We start from the raw sequence: 27,952 nt of genomic DNA on the forward strand, positions 1-27,952 counted from the left end.
CTCTGAGGAGCTGCCCATGAGAAACACCAAGAAGGTATGGAGCTTTTGTGATGAGGAGACAACAGTATGGAGCCCCTGCAATAAGATGACAACAGTTTCTGCCCTCCCCAAGGCAGCTGGTGTGAAGGGGAGGGAGGTGAGAGCCCTTGGCAGGCGAGGAGGCTGAAGTGAAAGTGCTCTGTCACTTGTAGCTGGCTCAGGGGCTGAGGCAAGGAGCAGGTAACTCATGGAAGGCTTTGGAGCCTCTGGTAACACAGTCTGGCTGATCTGCAGTGAAGTATGGCTGCATAAAACAGGCAGCAGGATGGGAGTGTCAGTACTGCCAAGAGTACTTGGAAAGAAAGGCCCTTCAGGCACAGGCACAATAAGGGTCAAGACTTGTGAAGTGGTGTAGTGGTGATAACAGCAGAGAAAAGATTGGTTTTGACCTTTTCAGCTGTGTCTCAGGGGCATGGTCTGTTAACAACTATAGTCCTCCCTCTGCAAGTGATTGAACACAGTGCATGCTAACTTATGGTACTTAATTTATAGACAATCATCTTTGATATTTCCTAATGTCTTTTCCTGTAATTAGAGGGCCACCTCTCCTTTACTTTTTTTTACCTTTAATGGACATAAATCTCAAAGCAGCTGCATTGATATTTTGGCCCTAAGACTGAAGCTGTAGGTCAAGTGTATTGTTTTTCTGAGATGGGACAGTAATGGACTTTTAACTCAGTCCCACAGCACAGCCTGTCCTAACACCAGCTGGCCTGTTCCTAGCCATAAGCATACTTTGTGGCAAAATGCAAGCTATTTATATTGTAGAGTTACAATTCAACACCCTTCTAGGAAACCAGGACTGTAGTAATATCATGCCCTGTTTATAGAGACATCATTCTCATGGAATCCTACATTGTCAGCAACAACACATCATGGAATCCTACATTGTCAGCAACAACACAAAGGTCCGTACGTAGGTACGAGTTAACCAGGTACAGGTAGGAGATAACTATCACATTGTCCCACTGAAATGTGTTTCAGTGCTGCCCAGTAAAATTGCTATTTGTGTGGCATTTTGAGGATGCACAGTGTAGGCTTTAAATAGTGTGTCATGACAGGGCTTCAGCCGGGGTTGTATCTAAAGACTACCTAAGTTTAATAATATTTGGTGAGACAGCATTATTAGCTATACAGTGACAATCCAGCAGGTCTTGAAATGAGGCAGAAAAAGGGATTCATGATCCACATGTCAAATTTTTGTTTTGTGTATGTCTGCCTCATAAATCCATCATACTTTAAATCTCACCCTTGCTCTCCTTGTATTTCCAAGCTTGTTTGAACACTTCCTTAACACAGCTGGTGCCTATGGGATGTGCTGATATTGAATCAGTGCTGAGGACACAATGTTGAGCTCAGTCTAGGTCACATGACTATAAAATACCACACAGCATGGTGGAAACTCTGAGTTGCTCCCCTACCTTTTGCATAAACTGTAAGAACTCAAGAGAGGGTGCTAAGTGTGTTAAGCAAACATATCTGATAAGGAAACACCCACCCCAGTTTTCCTGTGTGAGTAGGATGTTAGATTTAGAGTGCACATCCCTTTGGTGCCCTCTTCCTTATCTCAGAAAAGACATTGCAGCATTTAATGGGATATCATGGAGACCAACAAAAGAAATTTAGGATTTGGAAAAGGTCTGTAAGAAAAAAGCTGGGAGAAACCATCAGGCTCATGTAAAATATCCTAGAAAACAAAGAAGAGGAGCTGTGGCACAGCTTATCAAATAATCAAATACTATAGAGGAAGTATTTTTTCAATAGAAGTGAGTAACCCAAAATGCCTGGAAAGTGTTTCAGTGTACCTCTGAAGAGAGCAAATGTATGCTGATTCAAGGATGGATCTTAATTATGAGGATTTGCTCATGAAAGGGCTTCCTTGAACCTCTTTACAACAGTATGTAGCTCATGGGCTGGTGAATGACAGCTTTTTCATTAAATACATACAGTTTGGTAATTGTTTACACTGCCTGTTTTTAGAGGTAAAAGTCAGAACAGAAGTTTTTGAAAAATCTGAAGGATGATTCTTCAGCCTTTGTAAAGTGGCAAGAATCTTGCTGTTAAGGCAGGACATTTCCTAAAATCCCTGTGGGACTGATTATTAACTTTTCTCTCCTGATGTGTTTTCAGATCTAAGGCTTCTGCAATGCTGCATTGTTGGGGCTTGAAAGATGGTTTATATTTGCATCCATTGAGCACTTTTACAAGTGACCCTCAGTGCATTGGGAAATGTGTCCTTGATCTGTGTCAGTTGTGAGGTGCTGTGAGGAGTGCTGTGTTCTTTCTTAGGCTTCCCTATTCACTAAAGAGTTGGATAAACTGTAGGGAGACACCTGGATGGTACTGGGATGGAGCACAACAGATCAGAGGATAGGGAGAGAGGGCTCAACTTGTTCAGCCTGGAGAGGAGAAGGCTGAGAGGGATCTTGGCCAACCTTGCATTTGCACCAACCTCATCAGAGCTCACAGAGAAGATGGAGCCAGCCTTTTGTCAGCAGTGAACACTGATAATGAAAAGGTCACAAGCTGCATCAAAGGAAATTCCAAGTACTTGCATAGAAGAAGTTTTCCCAGGGAGGGCAGTCCAATGTTGGCAGAGGTTGCATGGTGATGCTGAGGAGTTTCCATGCCTGGTGACTGTGCTCCAGCCTGGCCTGGCAGCCAGCCCTGCCTGGTGGGTGAGGTGTCACTGCTGTTCTGTGCCTCAAGTGTGGCCACCCTTACAGTGAAGAGAGGGAGCGTTTTGAGTGTGCCTGTGTTCCTGAACAAGAGTGGCAGTGAGAGGAAGCGGCACAGAGCAGTGGCCCTTATTGGAGGAGAGCTGAGATGAAGAGGTAGAGACCACAGCATGCTTTGTTTCCTTATAAAGACAAAATCTATTGCACTATGGGGTTTTGTCACCACTCACTTCCCTCTCTGGGCTCAGTTGTGGGCTTGCCTAGTTGCACTGCAAAAAAGGAAGAGTTTCCTTGCCTGAAGTGACAGCTGCTTTGCAGTCCCTCCACCCTACAAGAGGTTTGGTTTCTTTCAGAAGTTCTGCCCTTTCTGTTGGATTTGCAGCTTCTGAGCTCTTCATTGCTCTGACCCACTGCTTTAGCCCAGGAGGTAAGATCACAGCATCTGGTGGTTTTTTGGCAGGCTGCTCTCACTGAGAACCCCAGCAGTTTAACTGCACAGGAAATTGTGGCTGCCATGAAAAAACAGCAGGTTCTGTATTAGTGTGAAGCATTTTCCAGTAGTTTTGTGCACGGCAGTTCTACTGACCTTCAGGAAAGTGTTTGACAGATTTAATTTGGCAGAGTGGCTTTTGGCTGAGTAGAATGGTAGTCTTGGAGTTGGTATTGGCTTGGAAAGGCATGATAAAGTAAGAAGCTATTATTTAGATTGAAGACTGGATCCACGTAAGAAGGGAATTTTAATTTCAGTGATTAGAAACACTGATTCATAAGCATAATGTATTTTGGCTCATAGTGCTTACAATGTAATCTGCTGGCTGTTAGGACATGTATATCAGGTTTTTAGAAATGTAATTTTACTTTCCAGTGGATAAATAAAACTGATTCATATTAGAGCCTGATTGCAGTAGGAACTTCTGCTTTTAAAATAGTGACATGGCGGAGGGGGTCCTAACGTTATATAATGTTATATTTATATACCTTTTAAATCTTGACTGGTAAATCTGGTCAGGCTGCTCCCTTGCCCTCTTTGGGGTTTCAGCTCAGGCTCTGGATGAATTGAGAGTTGTGATTGTCTACAGATATTTTAGGTGGTACTATTGTGAACAGGAACCTCCAGGCTTAGCTATCTTTGTAAGAGCAGTAGCCTTGCTGGTTTTGTCATATAGTGATTCCCTCAGCACATGGATTTGGTTTGAACACTGGAACTTTAGGTCTTTGTTATCACAACCGAAGTCTCAAACCAGGCTGGCTGACTGATCTTGTACTGCTACAGGTGTCAGGTGAAGATGATCTCTAGCAAATGCAGCTGGCTGCTCAGCAGATGAGGTTTGACCACTTTGCTGAAAGCAGATCACACTCTGGCACCCCTCCTGCAGAGGAACTCCAGCAGGTTTCACCTTCCTCCCCTCTTGCCTGCCCACAGGAGCAGTCTGGCCTCCTGAGCTGGGGAAGCTCTCATGAGTAGACAGGAGATGTGGAAACCCCCTCTGTGGTGGGAAACTCCACTGAGAAGTGATGCTAGAGCCAGGAGGGACTGGGAAGTACCTCTGGGAAGTACTGCCTGCTTGCTGGTAACATGAGCAGGAATTTCTGCTTCCATCCTGACCGTAAGGTCCAGATTTACTTAGCTCAGAAGCTGAATGTCAAAAAAGGGATGTGTTATCTTACTGGGTTTGAATCTGCTTCTTCAACTGGACTAGAGTGTCTCCTTGGACTGAACATTATTATGGTCATAAAATGTTTGTCCTTAAATCTAGTGGTGTTGCTCTTCTTCTCTTACTCACAGAACCTACAACACACTCCATTGTCTTGTATTTTGCTCTCAATTTTTTTGACCCCATTTCTTTCTGATTTCAGTCATGAGCAGCTTAAAACAGCTATGTAGCTTGGAATGGAGTTATCTTGTTAGAGAACCTACTGTAGAAGTCATTACCACATGTTTTTATAAGGCATGAAAGAGCTAGGAAGTGATTGAGTAAAGGGGAAGGAAGGAGATGGGGGAGATCAGGGGAATAAAGTGCATTCAGAAGTGTAGCTCATTTTCATACCCAGCTCCTTCATGCAAAACAGCAGACTCCAGTGAAATGCTGATGCAAAACGTAAAATGTTTATCAAAATGAAAAATATTTAGGAGAAAATCTGAAACAGTGTTTAGGTGCTGCAGGATGGAGTACAGGAGGGTCTGTTGGATGCTCTGTGCATTTCCACAGTTATCCAAGGGGAAAGCTGTAGGATGGGAAATAAATTCCTGCCCCTTGATGAAAAAAGTAGGGTGTCCTGGACATGGAGGCTGTGAGAGAGGAGAGTGGCATGTCCAGGCTTGGGGACCATGCCATAAAGCCAAATCATTCTTCAGAGGAAAGGGGAGCAGGAGGACTGTGCCTTCTGCTGCTCCAGGTGCTGCTTGAGTTTCCCACTGCACACTCTCAGCACAGCTCCCAGCACAGCACTGTCACAGGATAGGGGTCCAAGCAACAGCACAGCTCTAAGGAGGGCTATGTTCAGATGTGCTTTTCTTTTTCTGGTCTGATTTTGTGGGTGGAAGGGCCTGGTCACTGCTGGAATCACTGAGGTGTCCTGCAAAACTGAGGACAGAATTCAACTCCTGGCATGGGAGAGACAGCAGCAGATTCATAAATCCTCATGGAACCAGGCAAATGCAAATATGTGTTTGTATCTAAAAACCTCCTTTTTACAGCTGGAACATATTTTTAATGTTTTCCGTGCACAGAGGAACTGTTTTCCTGCAAATGAACTGGAAGCAGAGGCTGTCTCCTCTCTTTCTTGCGTCAGTTACCAGGCTTCCACAGCGCATTTGGGTCACTACTTCATGACCTGACCACTCACCCTCAGGCTGAAGCACACAGGAACAGGAAGAGAAGATTCTATCTGTCTCTCCAAGGTTTTATGCCCATCTACCACCCCAGCTGTGCTGGGATAGAGTCTCATACCTATATCCAAAGCAGACCCTGCAGATGCTCTCCTCTTCTCCCCCCTTTGTTAGTGAAGATGGAACTGGGTGGGACACCTGTTGAATGACTGAAACTGTTTGTCAGTTTGAGAATCAAAATGTTCCTTTATCTATGGAAAAATGTTCTCACTTTAAAGCTAGCTAGTCTGTGTTGATAAAGAGATGAGAAAGATAAGTGACCCAACAAGAAATGCAGGGTACTGGATCAATTTTTTTTTCTTTTTTAAGAAAAATGCTACAGACTCCGAAAAATAATATGCACCTCAATGCTGTCTCCCTAGTAGGATGTATCTGACAGATACAAGACACATAAGGAGAGTATTTTTAGATTCAGAGCTCTGCTTTTTCAATGTCTTAATTTCCTTGAAGGATTAGCCCTTCCTGCCACTGAGTGGTATATTGGAAAGAGATCTCCATCTCTTTCCAGACCCTGTGGATTTTCCCTTCCCTTCCCTACTGTTGATCAGTATTTGATTTAGGACTCGGGCATCAAACTGACAAATGAGGTCCTTTATGAAATGGAACATTAACAAATAACTCATGGGCATTGCTGTATTCCTTCTGAACAGTGATAAATGTATTTTCTCTGTATTTTTTTTCAAATTGTATAAGGAAAAAAAAACCATATGAAGTGCAACATCTTAATAATCCCAGTGCCTACATACATGGCAAGATTTGCTGTTGCAGACACCAGTCTTTTAAAAAACCTTTGAGGTGAAGACTGTCATTTATTGTGGGCTAAATCATGAATCTTTATAATGTACTAGGGAGGAGGTATTTGCCATATCTTTAGAAAGACTCCTCTCTGATTTAAACAGCAAGATGCCACCCAAACTGAAGGTACTGTGATCCAAGTTACCCATTGTTAACAGAGCAAAGGATGTTTCTGTCTACTTTAGGATTTAAAATTTAGCTCAGCATCTTTAAGGAAATTTTAAAAAAATACTCATATTTATCTGTAGTTATTTCAGTAGGGAAACTGTCACAGCCCAACATGCATAACATGAAAAACTAACTTTTTTTAGTGAACCTCGTGTGTTTGAAAATGTTGCAGTTTGTGCTTCATAAATGATTTTCAAAGTCCTTGTGTAAGACGTGTGTCCAATTGGCATGTGGTTCCAAAGGTGTTTGTGTTTGCTGATATTGTCAGCCATGGTGAGCAGCTGTCTGAGTTACTCACCAGCATGGAAGAGACATATGAACTCCAGTTTTCATCTTACATGATGAGCAGAAAAAAAGCTGTCACAAAAAAAAAAAAAAAAAAAAAAATCCCCTCAGTCTGCCTGGAAGCTGTGACACCAAACAAGAATAAAGGACATCGATGGGATTGTTTGTTTGTCTAAGGAGGCTGGGTACCCCGAGCTATCACTTTGAATGATCACTGGCAGCTCGCTTTAATTCAGCATTAAAGCTGCTATCCTATTTTGCTGTGGGTGCAGTATGGATCACCCTGCTGGTGCAGGGATGTAAGTACATTATTTTGATCAGAACTGTAAGAGAAATAACAGCTAATAATAAATATGTAGGAGAAAAGCATGAGAGTAGCAAATATGCTGAGACTGAAGTTTAATTGAGAGATGAGCTATTCTGGATTATGCTAAAGAACATGTTTGGCTGATTGCCAACAAGATGGCTTTGCCTGCTGCATTTTAGTTGAAGGTTTTTGCTGATGAGCACAAGATGAAACTTGAAAATTGAGGAACTTCTAGGCCACACTGCTGTAGTTTTGTCACCTTGATTCTTCTTTCAACATGAGATCTACTGTATAGTTTATCTTTTTGTCACCCTTTAGTGACAATGAAAATGGCAAAAACTTGTCTCCAGGAGGAAAGAATCAGAACCTAGCTCAAAAATCTTCTCTGGTCTCCTCCTCAGCCCTCCACACTGTAGGAAATCAGCTGAGACAAATAATTTGAACAGAAATGCATATGGATATATGGACTTGTGTGTAGACTTATGAGAGAAAGGTAGAGGGAAATATTTCTGGGGAGGAATATCCTATCAGGGATATTCTGAAGAGTGACCAGGAATAGGCAGGCATCCAAAGGTGCAATAAATGTGGGACAAATATTGAATATGTCTGAGATACTCTTGTTTTCCCTTGTACTTTTCTGGCCTTCAAGATGCTTCAGATCTGTCACGAGAGTTTCTGCACCATTCTAAGGACTCTTCTCTCTAATTCTCTCTAATCCTCCCTGCTGATGGCATGATCCAGGGCAGGCTGGGCCTTGGGGGAGGATTGCTGGGGCTGCCTCTTTGATGTGAGCTGGGAGGGAAAGTCTATTGCAGAAGAGAGCTGGGGAAGTATTCCCCAGCCCTTACAGAAAGCTGGATGTTGGAAATTGAATTTGTGAGTGAGAAAAGAAAGAGAAAAGGAGCTAGAGCTATGAGCTCTGGCAAAGTGAAAGGAAGAGTTTTGTGTGTGCAGGGGGACAGTCTCACATTGCCCCAAGAAACAGCTGACAGCTGTTTTGCAACAGCCAGTGCCTCTTATTTCATCAATTTCAGAAAAAATAAGCAAGTTTGAGGAGAAGATAGCAGGAAATTTATATATGCCAGGGAACATGTGTCATGCCCCTCTCCAACAGCCAGACAAGTTATCAGATAATTAGCAAAGTACCAGTGCCTTAACACAAAACAAAGCCCTGATGGTAGAAAGTGAGTAAATTTTAGTAGTGTCTTTGACTTTCTTGAAACTAAATTCACAGTTAAGTTGTTCCTGACTAAACATGTTTGTGAAGGACAATGTTGTCCCATGAAATGTGCTTTTTTGCTTTGGGGAAAGGTACAACTTCATGTCTATCTATGAAGTGCCATTTCATGTCTTCAAGGTTTTAATTGTCTTGCTTGCAACAAAGCTTAAACACCAGAGCAGTGGAGAAAAGTATCAAACAAGGTAACCATTTAATACAAGTCTTGGAAACCTTGACGTTTTAATGGCTTTGCCATTTATTATTTATAGTGCATGGTGGATGTACACTTTGCCAAGCAATGCGTAACCAGGCAGCTCCTCTTAGAATGGCTTCAAAATCGAAAAGAAAATGAAAGAACATCAATATCCCTGTGTTTCAATTTAGCAATTATGTTCAGGTTTAAGATTATTTTAGTTCTTCCTTTATATTCCAGTCCAAAAATAGTTTGTTATTAGATCTCTTAAAACATCAGTGTGGTCATAGGTTCTTCTGAGGATAAGGTCAAATAAAAGGAAGCTTTTAGGGCATGGCTGTGACATATTGGTTTGGAAATGATGGCTGGGAAGGGAGTGCTTTGCTAGAGGCTCTTTTGGTACCAGTTTGCTTGTGTTCTCACCTAAGCTGCTGAGAATCTCTTCCCTTTTTTACACCAACCGGTAACTCAGCAGTCTTCTGAGGAGGAAAGAGTGTATTTGCACAACTTTGTTTTGCTTTTGCAATAGTGGGTTTATGCAGCTTGCCAAACTAGGAAGAAGTGTTGCTTCCAGGCAATGTTGTAATCCGGATGTCCTGAAGCCATCTGAATCTCAGACTGTCTCAGGGAGTTTTCTATTTACCTTCTGAATGTTTATTACCTTCCATTTATTTCTTGTTGGCAGTTCCAGTGCCTTTCTTGCACTGACCCAGGGAGGTGTCTTCCCCATCTCAGCATACTGCCTCAGCATCTAAGCACGTGCTGACTTTCACCTCACTCTCCCTGAGACACTTCAGCTCTTTCACTGATCTTCCATCATACCAAGTTCAAGATTCTTCCTCCCAGCTGCTCCTGATCTTCAATATCTCATCTGTGCTGACAGCTAAGCTGTTTGTCTTCAGTCTACACCAAACTCCCCTCTGTTTTGCCAAACCTCTCCCCCTCCCAGCTTTTCTCTTTGCTTCTGGCCATCCATCACTTTGCTCAAAGCCATTGCCTGGTTCTCACCAGCTGGTTTTCCCTTTGCTCCTTCCTCAGGTGGCTCCTCAACAAATGTTCCCCCCAAAGGAGCTCTTTCAACTTGTTCACATTGCTCATCATCATTGCTCATCCGCATATTCTCCTTTCCTCTTATATCACCCTCTGCATTTTTTCTCTGCATTTGCCTGCTCATACTGATTTTGCAAACAGTTTGGAGTGGAGCAGTGCACTGTGTGCTTGTGAGTTATCAGTGATTGGACTATTCACTCAGGATTGTCGGATGCCCTCTTGATGGGATGCCCAAAGTATTTTCAGTTTGCATGGGAGATGGTGAAGTGCTGAAAGAGGTTGAACTCTAGAAGCATGTGGCTCTGCTCTTGGCTGGTTAAATCAGTAAAAAATATTGGGCCTGACCTCTTCTACTACTATCCAGAAGCATTTTACACCTCTCTGTGCCTCAATATTACCATTTAATGATTTAAGCAAAATAAGCATTTTAAATACTGGAAGGTGGCTTTTTGAAAGGGGATTTTCTCCTTTTTTTGCTGTGTGTTGCTGAAGCTCTGGACTTTCATTCACTTGATTTCCTTATGTTTTGTTTTTCCTACTTGAACAATTTAAAAAGTGACAGTGATTTTTTGTTGGGAATAACTCTGAAGCCTTTAAATCTGAAAATTCTGGTGCCTTTCTGAATCTCACTGTTGTGAAACCACAGTGGGGTATTAATTAGCAACACCCACTGGAACTGACAGGCTGAAGTCAAGAGGTGCTGTGAGGGCGAATCTGTGGGAGAAGCTCAGTTGTGTGTTGGAGCAGGCAGTGACCATCCTTCTGTCACCTGAGGAGAGCCACCCTGCAGGTGATGGAGGACCAGTCCTTGTTCTTGGTGTGCGCCTGAGATGAATCTGATTGCTCAGCTAGGTGTAGTTACCTTCACAACAGTGGTAATGCTGACCTAAAGAAGTCAAAAGGGGTCATTACAGCAAAGCCCTTCATCCTATAATTAGTATAAATGTCCACATATGTAAACATATGTACTTCTAATAGGATTCTCTGTGTTTAACAGATTACTTAATTACATATCAGAGGTCATGACTTCCTGGAAGAGGCCATTTTATGTTGGTGATATTTTTTTCTCAAAGTTACTTTGCAAAAGTAATCTTATAGGCAAAAGCCTGTAAGGTTTCCTACCTCTTAAGCCTAGAACAGTCTTCATGCTTCATTTAAAGCTGTGTTGTGAATTATATTGCTTGATCAAGTGAGTGGACTAGAAGGAATGACCTTGCCAAGGAATATGGACTTTCTGGCTGATAGTGTAAGGTTTTCATGTGGCCAGGTGCATTTTAGTTAACCCACAATTTGTAAAAACACACAGCAGGCAACAGAAAAAGATTGGCAGTGAGGAATCAGAGGCAGGAAAGATACCAGGACGGACCGGGGGAAGAGTATAGATCTAATTTTACCCTAACACACATAACCCACGTTGCTAGTGGATCATAGGGGTTTTTGAAAGGTAGTCCTTGAAAGTATGGTGGTTAGAACCCACTGCAAGAGCAATGGCATCGTGGATTCTGCTGCACTTCTCTAGTTATCAAGGTCGGAGTGAATGAACAGATTTTTTTATTGCTGTCCTCATCCTAAAACCACAGTGATTAGGCAGGAAAAGGGTGCATGATGCTACTGGGAGGCAGCAGACAAGAAGTTAACCACATGAGTTGCTTTTGGGCTATTTCAAAGCTGTGTCCATAGTGGTTTTCACAGACACAAGGAATCAATGCATGAGTTCTGCAGAGCATTGACTCTGAAGCCCAAATAGGCTGTACATAACTCTGTGTTTTTACACAAATTGCAAATCTAGGTTTTGGTTTTTCTTTTTTTTCTTTTTTTTTTTTTTTAATTATGCACTGTGAATTTTAATTTGGGAATGGCATATTTCTGATTTTTTTCCTCTCATTTGATTACTGTATCTACAGCAACCACTTTCCCAGGATCAACTCAGGTTTCCATTCCATTCTATTTAAATAGTTGTTTGGTTAATTAATACTTAAAGAGACATAGGACACTATAGTCATTCTCACAAATATAGAATAATAGATAGTCTGTCTCCTGAATAGTTTCCTCATGAATATATTCAAGGGACAGTAGGACAGATGGGGACATTATCCCCATCTGAAAAAGCAGATGGGGATAATGTGCATCTTCTGGCAGTGTACGTAATGATGCCATAAAAGAAAGTGAACTTTCCCTTCCTGGTTATTAAGGAAAGTGCCTGTAAAGTGAAAGTCTAATCCTTGCTCCTGTTTTATATCTTTGATGAGAGGAAAGACAGGAAAACTCCTTCTGGCCACATGTTCCTAAAGCCACCCAGCCTCAGGCACTAACTTAGGCACCTTGGGAGGAAAATACTTGAACTCCCACATATCCAGGGAGAGAAGTAGCTGACTTTTGGGAAGCCAGACCTGGTGCTCTGAGCACCTTATGAAGGAGCTTCTCTCAATCCCTCCACCTTGTCAGGGTGAGCAGCCTTCTCATTAGGTACCCAAAGGTAAGTGGTGCAAATGTCCCCTGAGGTTCTGGTTCCATCCCAGAGCCTTGGGAAGCACCTAGGGCTGCTTCTCTGTGAGCACTGTTGAAGAAATGACTGGATAAATGTGTTTCCAAGGGGGAATAACAAGAACCAGCACCATTTAGTCCATTTTCTCCATGAGAAATGAAAGTCAGCAGAGGTAGGATTTAATTCCAGTTAATTAGTATAAATAAAACTGTTGTAATTTTGAGCAGGGCCTGGCAAAACAACAGGAGGGACATGGAATTGTATTTCATCTACACAGGATTTTATCCCTTCACTTGATTTCAGGATGCAGAGAGGAGCTGGGTTTTCAGCTATGGTGAGCTGCTCCAAAGCTTTGAAAACCCAAGTGAAAACCTCTCTCTGTTTCATCACAGCTGCAAACCCATAAAGCACCAAATGAAACAAGTGTCTTCTCCTTGCAGACCTGCCCCTCACAGAAGTCAGGATGGCATCAACAGGGCACTTCTCCGAGGAGGAGATGGCAGAGCTGCGGGAGGCCTTCAGCAAAGTTGGTGAGTGCAGCCAGCAGCAAAGGCACTGCTGAAGTGTGAACCTGTGGCCAGCTCTTTTCTCATGGTCTGACTGACCAGCTGTGAGGAAATGGAGTTTGTTCCAGCACTGATCACACATCACCCACAGAAAGCCCTTTTCCTGCCACTGCAGGCCTCCCAGATGAAACCACATCATCTCACTGCAGAGCACTGGCCTCTTACACAGGGGGGTGTTGGGGCTCCAGCAGGATTAAAAAAAAAAACCTCAAAAGCTGTACAGCAAACCATGTTGGAAATATTCTCAAGCGTCTTCCCAAGAATATTGTTTATTCACAACAAATTATTTGGAAGACAAAAAGGTCCTATTTTAATGTAAATTGAGTATTCCCTATGGAAAGGAAGAGTGTGGAGAGGACAAATATGCAGATGGATAAAAAATTTGTAATCCCTTCACAATGACCTTTCAAGCCCTTTCTACCGTGTGTTTTCTTTCCAAACCTTTGACATCTCATCTGATTTGTCTTCTTTAAAGTCACACAGACCCATCACTGTCTACCCAAATTCTCAGAAAAGAGAAAAAAAAGAGAAAAGACAGAATTTCTCACAGCTCACTTAACTCCTATCAGCCTCACTGGATTATGCACTCATCAGCTGTCTGTGCTGATTCAGGTGGTGGTTGGTTGATTTCTGAGCACACAACAGTCTAGTCTGGCAATCTTAAAAATCTGGTCCCTCTAAATGTCCCGTACACCCAATGCCCTGAGAAGGCAAATCACAGAATCCTAGCATGGTTTGGCTTGGAAGGGACCTTAAAGATTATCTAGTTCCCACCCCACAGCCATGGCAGGAACACCTTCCACTACATCTGGTTGCTCCCCCAAAGGCTGGAAGGAAGCTCTCATTCCTCTCCCAGACATTTCCCTCTCCAAGTCCAGATCCTTTTGTTGAATGCCATGGTGAGATGGATGGGATGCTCTTTGCAATCCTTGTTAATCCTGCTACTGATGCTGAGAGCTGACTGTCTTTTTGCAGCATGTGACTCAAATTGCAACTTCCTATGCAGGAAGTCAGCTCACGCTGCTCTGAAATCACCTCAGCCTCCAGGATGGGGAAAAGAAGCCTGCAGAAAAAGAAAGACACAGATACTGAAAAGCAAAATATAAATAACTATATATATATATATACATGCATGCATGTGTATATATATACATCATATAACTATATATATCTATATATATAGATATATATATATATCTGTGTCATAACCACAGTGTTTTAACAGAAACTCTCCACAGAATAAACTCAGTTTGCTTTTTATCTGTGGAGTTTTTCACTAAGTGGAGAATAAAGGGCTATGAACCTGTATTGGTGATCTTCTGATCAAATACTATCCTGTATTGGTGATCTTCTCTACCAAATACTTGCAGGAACCTCAGCAGGAGCATTCATGTTAGCACCATCACAGAGAAACACAGAAATATTTATTTTGAGGATGACCATATGCAGTTCCAGCCTACTTCTGATGTAATTAGATCCAGAAAACAGGCCAAAATCACAAATTATATCTATGGATAAGTGCATATGTGTATTGTGTCAACTTTATTTTCTTTAGCTGTTCTGTGGACGGGATGCTTCCTCTATAGATCACATTTGTCAGTGTGTAAACCTTGGAATAGTAATTCTATCCATTTAAACCTAGCTTTGTTAAGATATTTATATGTCTAAACATATAAATTCATCACTGTGAGTTTTTCTTTGTTAAAAAGTGATTGTAATTATTTCTTGAGTGTGAATAACACCAAAGCAATTGAAAATACCAGATTTCAAGACAACAAATCTTTGTATATAATGTACCTTTCCTTGGATAAAACAACATCAGCCTTTATGTGCAGAAATGGCACTGGGCTGATGTAGAATGTAAAAGTTTGCTTTTATCTTTGCAGATATCAGCGGGAATGGCTTCATTGATACCAATGATTTAACAGAGGTGTTGAAGGCTGCCAATCTCCCTCTCCCAGGATACAAAGCCAGAGAGCTCATTCAGAGTCTGACAACCACGGGGAATGGCAGGATCAGTTTTGATGAATTTATTTCAGTAAGTAAGGTGTTATTTATTTCAGTAACTCAGGGTGATCCCCCAGGCACAGCAGAGGCACAAGCACAGGCTCTCATGGGCACCTCATTAATCCAATGAGTCTCCTCACTGGAAGAGTTGAAAGCAGAAAATAACCAAACTAGAAGTTCTGCAATTTACTGGGACAAGTTATGTGAATACAGCTGCTCATTGCATAAATGTCATATCGTTTAGTTTGGTTGATGCAGCAAGATATAGTTTTTCAGTTATACACTGCAAAAAGATGATGTTCTGGCTAGATGATTACAGAAAGTGTTAGCAGATCAAAACTGAAAACTTCAAGGGGCACTTTTTAATCAAAAAACTTATTTTTCTGGTCTGAACTGGGTCAAAGGCAAATGCTAAAATAGTGGAATTTCCCTCAGGATGGAGAAGTATATTTTTACTTGCTGTTTCTTCAAACCCAAACTGCTGTGCTCCAAAGTAACATTTCTATTACCTAGCTGATCTTTGTTCCCTGATTTGAAAGCATAAAAGCTGAGTTTAATCCTTTTGTACCTCAGCAGATGATACACAGATTATACCCAGAAACCCACTGAAAATACTAAAGCTGCCCTTCCCTATTCATGAAGCAATGAGAATGTGTCTCCTGGCCCAAGAGATCACTCTTTTAGCTTGGTTTAATTCTCCAAAATTCTAAAATCCTCTCTCATGGCTTGAAAGATTTTCCGAGACTTGAAGAGTGATGATGTTGCCAAGTCATTCCGGAAGCAGATCAACAAGAAGGAGGGGATCTGTGCCATCGGTGGCACGTCGGAGCAGTCCAGCGCTGGCACACAGCACTCCTACTCAGGTGGGTGCAGCTGTCCCACCCTGACAGCAGCCAGTGAGCCCTGGCTGCAGCAGCACAAACACCTGCCCACTGCTGGCCCTGCTCACCAGGGAGGTTCCCCACTGCTGGTAACCCATTTCCCTGCACATTTTAGCAGGCACTCATTCTATAAACTCCCCTTGCAACCAGATAGTTCCTGACTTTTTCCCATGGAGGGCACAACTGTCACACAACAGTTGGTTGCTGTCGTTACCTGCTGGGCACAGCCCTCACAGAAGCAGTTCCATGGAGAGGAGGTTCTACCCTTGGCAATCTTCTGCAGGGACAGGAGTGGGGGACTGGCTCTCTCTGGGGAAGGGGGAACAGAGGATGCTTCCAAGGACTCCATCTACCACCTCCTCTGAGCTACTGGGAGCCATGTGAGCTGCTGCTGGTACAGGATAGCTGTGCTTCAGCCCTGCTGAGCTACTGGCACATCTGCCCATTACCCTCTGAGTGCTCTTTGTCAGAGCCCACTCCTGGCCAGGCTTTTCTAGATATTCCACATGAAGAGGATGTAATGTGCAATACAGAATTGTTTGAAGTTATGTGGAGTTTCTGTTTAGCAGAGTGGTACAACACTGCATTCTAATGACAGTGAAAGCACAAATTACCACTTGCAGAGCTTAACATCTGCACTATGCATTTGAACAACAGGGACTTCATTACCAGTCTCTATAATATGCCTGATCTCATGACCCACACAACCCCAGTGAGTGGGAAGGGGTATTGAGGGAGTATTAACCAGCTCAAGCCCTTTGCTGTCCTCCGCTCCTTTGCTGGTCTCCTGAGAGCCTCTTCCATGCAGGGTTTTGTGGATCAGTCACACTGGTGGGAAAGGCTCTCCCAGGAGTTCTGCCTTTGTCAGTAAAACGGTGGTAGAGGCACTGCACAGCAAACTGATGGATTTGATGTTGTGTCCACAGAGGAAGAAAAATATGCCTTTGTCAACTGGATTAACAAAGCCCTTGAGAAGGACCCTGACTGCAAGCACGTGGTGCCAATGAATCCAGAGACAGATGACCTCTTCCAGGCAGTCGGTGATGGCATAGTGCTTTGGTAAATGATACCTTTCCTTCTCACAAATGGGAACCATGAGTCTGCAAGAACTCACATTTCTGTTCAAAGTGAACCTGCTGAATTTACATTAAGCTCAGGAGCGTTTGCAGACTCAGGGCCTTGATAATACTAGGGTTTTTGTGCTTCTTTTATCTTCAGAAATATAAAGCATATTTCATGCTTAATGAGAATTTTTCCTTGCCTCTAGACACTTAAAATTAAATGAAGTAAGTGAAATTTGAGGAGCTGCTTGGTTTTATTTTTGCCCAAGGACTTTTGGTGTTTCACACAAAATAGCACAAAATACTGAGTGCTTCCTCAGACATTTTTGACACAATAAATTTCTTATACAACTTCACCTTGTGGCATTCTTGGCCTCACACCTAAGTACAATCTGTATGTAGCCCAAAATAATTCCTTAAGTATTGAGTGTGTGCCTCTGTGTATATATGTAGAAGCAGAGGGTGATAATCTGTTTTTGTTAAGTAACTCTCCAGCTCTTTGATTTGTCCTGCAATGTAGAGAACCTGTATTTTGTGCACACATAGCTTAATGTATTTCTTGGGGTTTTTTTTTATTTTATTTCCAGTAAGATGATCAACTTTTCAGTGCCAGATACCATTGATGAGAGAACAATCAACAAAAAGAAACTCACACCCTTCACAATACAGGTACTTAAACACAACAAAATCCTTTGCTTTTCCCCTTATGATGCTTTTGTGTAATCACTTGGAGGAAAGGCTGGTTCGGCCCAACACAGTCAGGCAAAGTTGTTTCTGGCACAGTGAGATGCTCAGATCCATGTCATAAAAACATAAAGAATTATATTCACATTTCTTTCCACACATATGAGCAACCTGACTGACCAAACACAGCAAATAATATTCACCAGATGAGAGCTTTAGATGTTTTTGTGGTAGATGCCATATGAATGAATAATACAGAGATAATACAGTGACCAGTTGCAGTTGGAGTATCTCTCAGAAGGCTGAATCCCTCTTTTTAAGACATGACAATGGACCTGAAATCGCAACTGCTGTTGTTGCAGTCTGATGTCCTCACCAGAATATTAACTGTGACTCTGGCAGTACCAGTGCAACATGCCTGGAATCAGACCATTGCTGTTGCATGCCTTTTACAAGCCAGTATTTCACCTTGAATACTGAATCTCTCCTTTATTTCTATCACATGTACATATAGATGATTGTTTGAATGGACAAAAAGGGTGTTAATTTTCACTACTTAAAGTTTATTGTGTTTCTCACACAGCAGTATGTAGAGAGATATTTTTATATGAACAACATCTATGTACCTGGTACAGAGTATAACTAGATATATGGAACACATCTGAACCTAACCCAGTTTAGCCCTCAGCTACTCTGATTTGATGGAACATTAGCCAGACTCAAGTAAGCTCAGAAGCCATTAAATTGGATTTTTATGCTGTATACCTCGTTTTTCAGTTCTAATCATTTTGGTCAGCAGCCTAACTTAATGATGCAGCTCAGATCAATCCCTGTCACATGTATACATGATTTGATCAATATAGCTTCCACTTTAACTTAACCCTTTTACAGCTGTCTGCTGGAGAATAGGCAATTAATTTGAAGTGGTCCAATTTTTCTAGCTTATGAGAATTTACACTATGTCTCTCTCTGCATTTTGTATCTAATCAGATCTCCCTGTCATGACAGCAGTGCTGAAATTCATGTGAAAAACTGCAAAGCTGTGTGATAAATTATATTTTCCAGGCTTCTTTGCCTGCCTCACTTGCCCTCTGTTTACAAAGCACCTTTTGTATACTGTAGACCTGAGGATCAGACTTTCTTATTCCCTTTATTTTAAATGGAGAGGAAATGGCAAAGGAACATAATGTTCCTGAAATATCACTTTTATTTCTGCCTGTCACTGTGAATCACTGAATCCCTCAGCTTCCTCTGCACACTCCCAAACCAGGAGTCCATACTCCAAAGTTCAAAAAGAAAATGTCCAGATATTACCAGTTCTGACCTTGGCTGAACTGCAAGGCTAAAAACTCATCAGGTTGATTCATACTGATTCCTGGGACAGTGTGTTCTTTGCAAACACTGCCAGCTAGCAGCTTACTTGTATCCTAGGTATCAGGGCTTTTGCCGAGTGCTTAGGGAGAGGAGAGCCTGGAATATCTGCCAGTTGATGGGGCTGTAGCTCCTTTCCTCCTCCCCGTGTGCAGGACTGAGCAGAGAAGAGTTTGCCCCATGCTGAAGCTACATCTGTACTTGAGAATGAGCTCGAGCAGTAGCCCTGGGGAGAGCCTGGCCTGGGTAACCAGCATTGAGCCAGGATATCACTGTGGATGTAGCTGTATGCTCTGAGCTCCAGTGCCTTGTGATCTGACATTTGCCACCTCTGCCAAAATGAGGTCCTTTCTGTCTTTGTGTTGAGACCCAGAATCTGTCTGTAAATCCCCAGGAGAGTCTGCATTCCCCTGCCCCTGTGGCCAGACATGTGTCCTGGGCTGCACCAAAAGAACTGTGGCCAACAGGTCATGGGAAGTGATTCTGTCCTTGTATTCCCCTCTGGTGAGCGCCCAGAGTACCCACCTGGAGCACTGCCTCAGGAAAGACGTGGTTCTGTGTGCTTAAATGCATTTACAGTGAAGCTGCCTGCAGATTTCATTCATTTTGGCTGTGCTCCCTTCCTGTAGCCTCAGCTCTCAAGTTCTGCATCATTCAAAAGTTCTCATCTTCCCCTAGGAAAATCTGAACCTGGCCCTGAACTCTGCTTCAGCCATTGGGTGCCATGTTGTTAACATTGGAGCTGAAGACTTAAAAGAAGGGAAACCTTACCTGGTTCTGGGTCTTTTATGGCAAGTCATCAAAATTGGACTCTTTGCTGACATAGAGATCAGCAGGAATGAAGGTATGTATGGCTCTTCCTTTCAGTGCCCCACTGTCATCACTGCAGAGTCTTTAGGATAAAGCTATTAAAAAAAACCGTGGATTTTATTTTTTTTCTTCAAGTATTCGTTGTCTCTTTTCTTGACTGGTGTAATTTTCCTTGCTTTTCACAAGCTTCAGCACTCAGAAGTCCAAGGCTTTCTGCAGAGTTGTGTGTTCAGAGCCTTTTCATGCTCATTGTGTCAGGATGGTGGTCTGCATCCTGACCCAATGAGCATGAAAAGACTCTGAACAGTGGTCTGCATCCAAGTATATTGGTGTATTGGTGCTAAATCTGGGATAAGCAAATCTGCATTCAGGAAGCTTGACTCCTTCTTGCTCCTGATTGCCAAACATCTTTCTTTGTGAAATCATAGTTATAGAATCATAGAATAATTTAGGCTGGAAGGAACCTGTGGAGGTGCACCTTGGAGATCTGACTCAGACATCCAGCCACTTGCTTTCAGCAGTACAACACCTTAAGTATAACATCTTAATGTCAGAGGAGGTAGCTCAGGGCCTTTTCCTGTGTTTTCTGGGCAGCCTGTTCCAGAGCCCAACCACTCTTGCTTTGATTTTTTTTTTTTTTCTAGTTAGAATCTTGTTGGTATTTCCCTTCTGGTACCTTGTGTCCACAGCTCCTCATCCTTTTCCTGGGCATACTGGAAAAGTGCAGATATGGCCCCTCTATAATGGTTGAAGACAATACTTGCTCCCCTCTCAAACCTCTTTTCAGGCTAAATAGACCCAGTTTTCTCATCCTCTTCCCTTATATCACAAACTTCCATCCAAACATTTTTGTGTCCTTCCACTAAACTCGCTTCAGTTTGTTAATGTCTCTTTTACACTGGGGAGCCAGAAACTGGACCCAGCATTCCAGGTGTATCTCACCAATGCCAAAATTCTCCATGAAGTAGCTTCATCATGAAGGCTGTGGGTGTACCTGCAGTCCACACAGCACCTCATCTCATTGCTTTGTTCCCCATGCCTCTGGACAGTCCCTCACCCAACAGTGACGCTTCTTTCCTCCAGTTTCTGTGCAGGTGTTACCTTCATTGCCTCAACCCTTTCACATTTCTGTCCCTTTCATTGCCAGAGCCACCAGTTCCCATTCCTTTGTAGGTAGCCTTGCCCTGCTTATTTGCTGTTTATTTCCTTTCTGGTATTTTCTCCTTCACTTCTCATCTAAGACTTCATCTAAGGCTAGACAAGCCAAGAAAATTCTGATTTTTTTCAGGTTCTCTTTCCCTCATAGCCCTTTTCTGCAGCTGTTTCAGGTAAAACTCCCCTTTCTTGAACATGAGACCCTGTATTTCCAATGAACTTTCATGAGCACATGATATCAAGGCAGTAATACATCCCAACCTCTATGGGAATGATCTGGGATGCACTTAATATCATGTTGGATTTTCCCCATGTCGTATCAAATGGTGGCTCAGAGTAGCTTAGAAGACATCTAATCCACTCAGGTTCTCATCCTTCGTTCATATAAGCTTTTAGCTAATAGCAGTTATTCATATTAATTCCCCAGAGAAGGTCTTTGAACATGGCACTATTAAATTGCATTCCATTTTTATTACTGTCATCTAGTTCGTTCTGTCTGGTTTCCTGATCATCCTCTGTATTGACTATGCCACCTATTGACTATCATCTTCACGTTTTTAGCATGTTGTAAGTATTTGTGCCAAGATAATTGATGCAAAAAAAATGAGAAAACATTAATCCAAAAATCAATCCACAGTCAACTCCACAAGAATCCTTCTTCCGGCCTTCTGGCAGTGTCAACACTGTTCTCTTCATAAAATCCTCTGTTTATTTTCAAATGCTTCTATTATCCCCCTCTAGTCCCCCCACCCTATATCAAATTATCTGTGTAACTCCAGTTATGGTATGTCTCCACTGTTTCCTTTATGTAGCCAACCCATAATTCTTTCAAGGTCTGACAAAAGATACTGGAAGAAAATCAGAGCAATGTAACACACTCTCCCTTTTTTACCACATTAATAATTAGTTTCTATGTTAGTTCTTCTTTGCAAAGCCAGTTCTACAGCCTTTCATGGTCCAAGGTTTCCAGGGTCAATCCTCCCATCCTGCCTGTTCCTCCTCTTGTGAACATAATATCAATTTATCTGCGTAAATAGGGTATCTCCTCAATTGACAGATGAATTAGCCCTACTGTCCCACAAGCCCACGAGGTCATGTGCAAGTATTCCAGAATGCCTGAGTGAATCTAGTTTCAGTATGAAGGTCACTGAGATTTCTTCTATCTAAGCTGCAAAAAGCCTGTGTTCATATTTTCATTCCAAGCTTGCCCCTGTGCTCAGCATCACTGCATCCAGCTCTGCACTTCTCAGCACAGGAAAGACTTGGACCTGTTGGAGTGGGTCCAGAGGAAGGCCACAGAAAGGCTCAGGGTGCTGGGGCACTCCTATGAAGGTGGGCTGAGGGAGCTGAGATTGTTCAGCCTGTAGAAGAGAAGGTTCCAGAGAGATCTTATTGCAGCCTTCAACACCTGAAGGGGCTTATGAGAAAGACGATGACAAAATTTTCAGTGGGGCCTGTTGCAATAGCAAAAGGTGTAATGGTTTTAAAAAAAGAGGGTAGATTTAGACTGGATATGAGGAAGGAGTTTTTTGCAATGAAGGTGGTGAAACACTGGCAGAGGTTGCCCAGAGAGGTGATGGATGCCCCATTCCTGAAAACATTTAAAGTCATGTCAAATGAGGCTCTGAGCAAACTGATTTAGTTGAAGATGTCCCTGCTCATTGTAGGGAGGGTTGACAAGACCTTTATACTCATGGGCAGTTCTTAGACCACACTGAAATTGTCTTCCACTTGTATATGATCCACTACTAGATACACAAATTGCAACCTTGGAATCATTTTATTGATGAGACCCTTTTTCTGTTTACATCTTCTGTCATGCTAACCCAGCTTGAATTTTGGCAATATTTTGGCAACTCACATTTTACAAACTAGGGTAGGAAAATGTGAAAGAGAGAAAACAGTTACACATTTTCTTTGACAAGTATTCACATAATTTTTCTTTTTTTCCTGCTTAGCCTTGATTGCTCTTCTGAGGGAAGGAGAGAGCCTGGAGGATCTGATGAAATTGTCCCCGGAGGACCTGCTGTTGAGATGGGCAAACTATCACCTGGAAAATGCAGGATGCAACAAAGTCAACAACTTCAGCTCAGACATCAAGGTATGAGAAATACTGACCAACAAAAACAAAACAGCAGCCCTACACCCAAATTCCTGCCCTCCACACAGGGACTGTGCACTGAAACACTCCAAGGAGCTGAGACTGCTCTGTCAAGCACATGGAGCTGGGTACATAAAATGCTTTCATTGGGGTTTACCTTTTCACTCAGTAGTATTCCTCCTCTTCCTCCTGACCTCCCAATTATCACTGCCAGCTCCTGCACACCAGATGCCTGGGAAAGGAATGGCTGCTGGCTCTGGACAGGGCATTAGACGCTGTATTTTCAGTTCCTTACCTCTATTGCTCACCTCCTTTCCAAATCTCCCTAAATTACTCGTGACCTGGCTTTTGTTTGGAAAAGCCTGGACCTTACTCAAACATGTAGAGAAAGATGATTGGGCATTTCCAGTTCCCCCACTTGATCTTTCCTTCACCTAGGCTATGTGCTCCTCTGTCCCAACATTTGCTATAGCCCTGAATGCAGTTTTCTGTGAGTTTTAATTCACTGGGACTATTGGGAATACTACAGCTAGACAGGGAGACACTTGCAAGGGTGGGTGTCTGTAGTCTAGGCAGTATTATTTCATATACTCAGAACCTCTTGGGCTTGTGGGTGCAGATTTCAGCAGAGCATTCTCTTTAGGACTTTAGTTGTACCCAGACAGATGTAGCAGAACCTGAGTGGTTCCCACTGATTAATTTCAGACACTAAAACCCAGTGTGAGTCCCAGACAGCATTCCAGATCTGTAGAGGCTGTATAAGGGAGGATATCTGAGCTGGCTTACAAGAAAGCCAGGGGCTGGCCAGCACACCAACCTCACCTGACTTCCCTGCTCCCAGAATAGCATGGGAAAAATCCAGCTCCTGAGGTACCTGGTCATAGGCTTCACTAGGGACTGAAACATAAGCACAAGCATTTAATTGAAATACAGAAAAAAAAAAAACACCAGGGAAGGCAACAGGAGGGGTAGAGAGTCACATCTGATAATGCAATTTTTATTGTAACAGATTTTTGGTTGAATGGGTGGAGGTGACTGGAGAATATCCATGAAAAAGGAAGGGAATGGAGTCTTTCCCATCTTTTTGTGTGCTGGCCAAAAAGACTATGGTTCAGCCGATTAAATCTTCTCTACAACTGAAAGCTAAATCACAATTCTGGTGTTTACAGTTGGAAAAGAAGACACATATTTACAAGATTTCAGTGTTTACAGACATTCTCTAACTAAGTCTGTCTCCCCACCTCACTTCTGTTGTAAATAACCACTTCCTAGTTACAGTACATAGTAATACAGATGTAAAATATTTAAAATAATTCAGGTAGTCTGCTTAATATTTTGAAGAGCATCAGTTGGGTTAGTTAGTCAAGTCCCTAGACATTAAAATGTAGCTTTATTTTCAGTTCTTTGAGCTCTTTTTGAAGTGAGTTAATATTTTCCACATATGGAAGCAGCGTTGTATTTCACAAAAGATTAAAGACACAACATGATAAACCCCTGTCTTGTTCTTGCCCTTTTGCCTGAAAAATGCTGATATTGTTGTCAGTGTTAACTTTTGTCCTTGAAAACTATGCCTTCTCTTCCACAACTGTTCCAGCCTTGCTTTGAAATCCACTTTAAACATCTGCTTTCTCCTTCTGCATTTTCTTTTATTAAATGCTCAGCAGCCTGACTTCTACAGCATTATAAAGGTATGCATTTTCTTACCTCTAATTTTACCTTCAGATTAAGTGAATTCTGATATCATTTTGTTGTTGCTGCCCTTTCTGTGAGTTCCACACACAGTGTTCTTGTCTCGTGTGTTGGGCATTCTCCAGCACATATATATTGTGCTGGAGAAGGGGAGAAATAGATCTGGCAAACACAGCATAAAGTAGGAATTGCTAAGTGCTTCCAGCTTAATTAATTTAATTGTGTAGCCCAATGATCGATGTAATAAAAATGAAGCATGCCTGCACATTGTTCAGGGGAGCACTGGTAAGCAAAGGGCTGAGCTTTAGATGTAATTTTTCTTCCCTTTAATTTCTCTGTCTGTCACAGGACTCAAGAGCTTATTACCATTTGCTGAACCAAGTTGCCCCCAAGGGAGATGAAGAAGGCATTCCAGCTATTACTATTGACATGTCAGGATTAAGGGTAAGATGAGATAAGTTTGGAGTAAATGCCAATATTTTCTGTCCATTACTTGCATTCCTGGCCAACACAGGGCTGCACTGGGATGTCAGAACCAGCAAATTCTTTCTTGCATTGCAACATGATCTTGTAAATCAGAAATCAAAGCTTCCAAAGAATTAAAGAAGAAGAATTAAGAGTTATGTGTTTGGATTTTTGTTAGATAGTAACTCTGGAACTTCAGCAACCATTTAATCACAGTGATAAACTACTAGCATGTAACAAGTGTATTTAAATACATTTATCTGTGAATTTCATCAAACCATCACGTTTATACGGAATATGGCTGTAAAAGCAATATGGTGAGGTGGTTGAATCATGGACAAAGCCCATTTGAAAACACAGACTTGCCATTAGTAAAAGTGGGAATGGGAATAGCTGTAAATCCATCAAGGAGCTGCTTTAGCAGCTAGATGACTGCAAGGAGACCCAGGTGGGCTGGGTGCAGAGCTGGGGGGGTGAGGCTGATGTCCCATTTGTGCTGGGCAGGAGAAGGATGACGTGCAGCGAGCCGAGTGCATGCTGCAGCAGGCCGAGCGCCTCGGCTGCCGCCAGTTCGTCACCGCCACCGACGTCGTCCGCGGCAACCCCAAGCTCAACCTGGCCTTCATCGCCAACCTGTTCAATAAATACCCTGCCCTGCATAAGCCAGAGAACCAGGACATCGACATTGAAGGTCAGGAAAATGCAAATATCTCACGGTGCACCATGATGTTTCCCTTGTGTCTCCTTCTGTTCATGGCTCAGTGCTGTTGGGGGATAGAAGATAAGAAAATAAAGATAGTGTAGAAAGTAATCTTACCCCTAAGGAGTTGCAGCTGAGCTAATTATCAAAGATTAGGAACAGGCCTGACTTTAACAGGCCACATCTGTAACCAATGAGAGGGAGAGTGCTATAAAAGAGTGGGGTGGCTGGTTGAGAAGGGAATTGGGAGTTGGTGCTCTGAGGAGATGCCCATGAGAAACACCAAGAAGGTATGAAACTTTTGTGATAAGGAGACAACAGTATGGAACCCCTGCAAAAAGATGACAACACAGTGGGCTGTAAATTCAGTTAGGGTTTCCTCTCAAAACACTTATATTACTGAAGTATGGTGTTTTGCAGGGCTTTGATTGATGTGTCTTTGTTTTAGGTGAGACAAGGGAAGAAAGGACATTTAGGAACTGGATGAACTCCCTCGGTGTTAATCCACGTGTAAATCACTTGTACAGGTAAGATGAGGTATTACACTTCCTTCAGATGATAAATACAGCCAGCAAGTTGTTTGCAAGAATATAAAAACTTCTGGGCCCTATAAGAATGTATGCTGCTTTGTGTTTCCCAGGAAACTAGGTTTACCTCTGCTAATAGTTGAATTGTGTTTCTTTCCTCTGTTCTTTGGACAATGATGTACCTTTTTTGTTGTTTTCAGTGACCTTTCAGATGCCTTGGTTATCTTCCAACTCTATGAAAAGATCAAAGTGCCAGTAGACTGGAACAGGGTGAACAAACCACCATATCCTAAACTGGGTGGCAACATGAAGAAGGTACAAAAAACTAGAATATCTCCAGTAGTGATGTCTTATCCTCAGTGAATGCCTGAATAATTTCAAACAGCAATGTGGGTATTTATGTTGCTCTACAGTCCCAAGGACAGCACCTTAAATGATTTTTGTGCTTAGTCAGTGGATAATTTTTCATTCTGAAAAAGAAATCTACATTAGACTCACTCGCTCTGTTGACAGGTGAAAAATATTTGTTACGTAAAAAGACTTGACAACTTTTGTATCAGTATTTAGAAACTGTATTTGCAGATCCCTTTTGCTACTGCTTTAGGCACTGATTGTAATGCATCTGGACCATGAGATGCATGGCACCAGCTTAATTGCAGCTGTCTGGATCACTGCCCTCCACATCAAATGAAGACAGTGATGATAAGCATTCTTGATCAGGTGCATCAAGAACCAATCACACAGTTGCTGCTAAATGCAAAGCTTTCTCCCAGCTATCTGGATGAGTAATTGCATCCAGTTAGACCAGAGTGATCAACCAATCTAAAATATTGGCTGGGACACTAATCCTTTGTCTCAGTGCAATGCCATGATGCTGGAGCTACCCATCAGCCTTACACTTTTATTTTCCAGGCTAATCTGCTTTTCAGGCCCTAATAATGAAGTATAGCATTTTCTTCTATGTTAAATGTTCAGAATGGTATTTTTGGGATGGATCTGCCTGCTGGTAGTCAATCAGCTGTTTTATCACAGAGCCCCAATGTTCCTGTTTGCCCAGGAAGATCTAGGCTGAGTGATCCAAAGAATTTAAAGTAATAGTGTCTTGTCCTCTTTCTTTTCTTTTTCCTCTATGTTTTTCACACTGCCTTTGACAGCTTGAAAACTGCAACTATGCAGTGGAACTGGGAAAGAATCAAGCCAAATTTTCCCTTGTCGGCATTGCTGGGCAAGATCTGAACGAAGGAAACCGTACGCTCACGCTGGCCTTAATCTGGCAGCTGATGAGAAGGTGGGTCAGAGCATTTTGGTGTGCTCAGTTTGCATTGCAGTAGTTTCCTGATGCTCTCACTGAGGAGGCTCCACAGGCTACAGCCTTCTCACTCCTCTGCTTGCACTTCAGTGCTAGGGCACAGTGCCCTTCTGCTCACTCCTAGTTAAGGATGTGATCAGAGCATATCTTGTGGGCAAGGCCATTACAGTCAGCTCATGCAGAAGATTATTATTGTCACAATCTGCATAGCAACAAGAAATCTTTATTGCATAGAAGAGAGGAAAAGAAGTTAAAAAGGTCTCTGTATCAGGGAATGGGGACGGTGTCCCAGAAACAAGGAATTGATGCAGAAGTTTTGTAAGCTGCTTCCTGAATGGGCATAACTCAGTCCCTCTCCCCATTTTAATGTAATTCTCTGTGTGTGCATGTTTCTGTTTTTAACAGTGCTGTAATTGAAAGTAAAGGGCCCCAGTAGTTAGGAACTGAATACAAACTGAATTCAGACTATAGAGAAAGGTAGAGGTTTATCAGTAAGATAGTTAAAATAGGGATGAGG

The 27,952-nt window shown here is 42.4% G+C and overlaps 1 protein-coding gene across 5 annotated transcripts in view; it reads left to right on the forward strand.

Annotated features, from left to right (window-relative positions):
• LCP1 (lymphocyte cytosolic protein 1) overlaps window positions 1–27,952 on the forward strand; it is a 50,910-nt gene that overhangs the window by 17,381 nt on the left and 5,577 nt on the right. For 2 of the 5 annotated variants that reach the window (XM_066571323.1, XM_066571293.1), the window contains exons 2-14: window positions 12,550–12,639; window positions 14,562–14,713; window positions 15,416–15,545; window positions 16,490–16,622; window positions 17,212–17,293; window positions 19,358–19,523; window positions 22,603–22,745; window positions 24,407–24,433; window positions 24,783–24,878; window positions 25,404–25,590; window positions 26,048–26,126; window positions 26,327–26,441; window positions 27,281–27,414. In XM_066571323.1, the coding sequence (XP_066427420.1) occupies window positions 12,573–12,639; window positions 14,562–14,713; window positions 15,416–15,545; window positions 16,490–16,622; window positions 17,212–17,293; window positions 19,358–19,523; window positions 22,603–22,745; window positions 24,407–24,433; window positions 24,783–24,878; window positions 25,404–25,590; window positions 26,048–26,126; window positions 26,327–26,441; window positions 27,281–27,414 (1,511 nt within the window). In that variant the 5' untranslated portion in view covers window positions 12,550–12,572. Of the gene's footprint in view, window positions 1–3,013; window positions 3,145–12,549; window positions 12,640–14,561; window positions 14,714–15,415; window positions 15,546–16,489; window positions 16,623–17,211; window positions 17,294–19,357; window positions 19,524–22,602; window positions 22,746–24,406; window positions 24,434–24,782; window positions 24,879–25,403; window positions 25,591–26,047; window positions 26,127–26,326; window positions 26,442–27,280; window positions 27,415–27,952 lie in introns of those variants that run through there. The other 3 variants (XM_066571315.1, XM_066571301.1, XM_066571309.1) reach the window with 3 other exon arrangements.

Source organism: Molothrus aeneus, chromosome 2 (genome assembly GCF_037042795.1).
Source record: "Molothrus aeneus isolate 106 chromosome 2, BPBGC_Maene_1.0, whole genome shotgun sequence".
NCBI lineage: Eukaryota > Metazoa > Chordata > Aves > Passeriformes > Icteridae > Molothrus > Molothrus aeneus.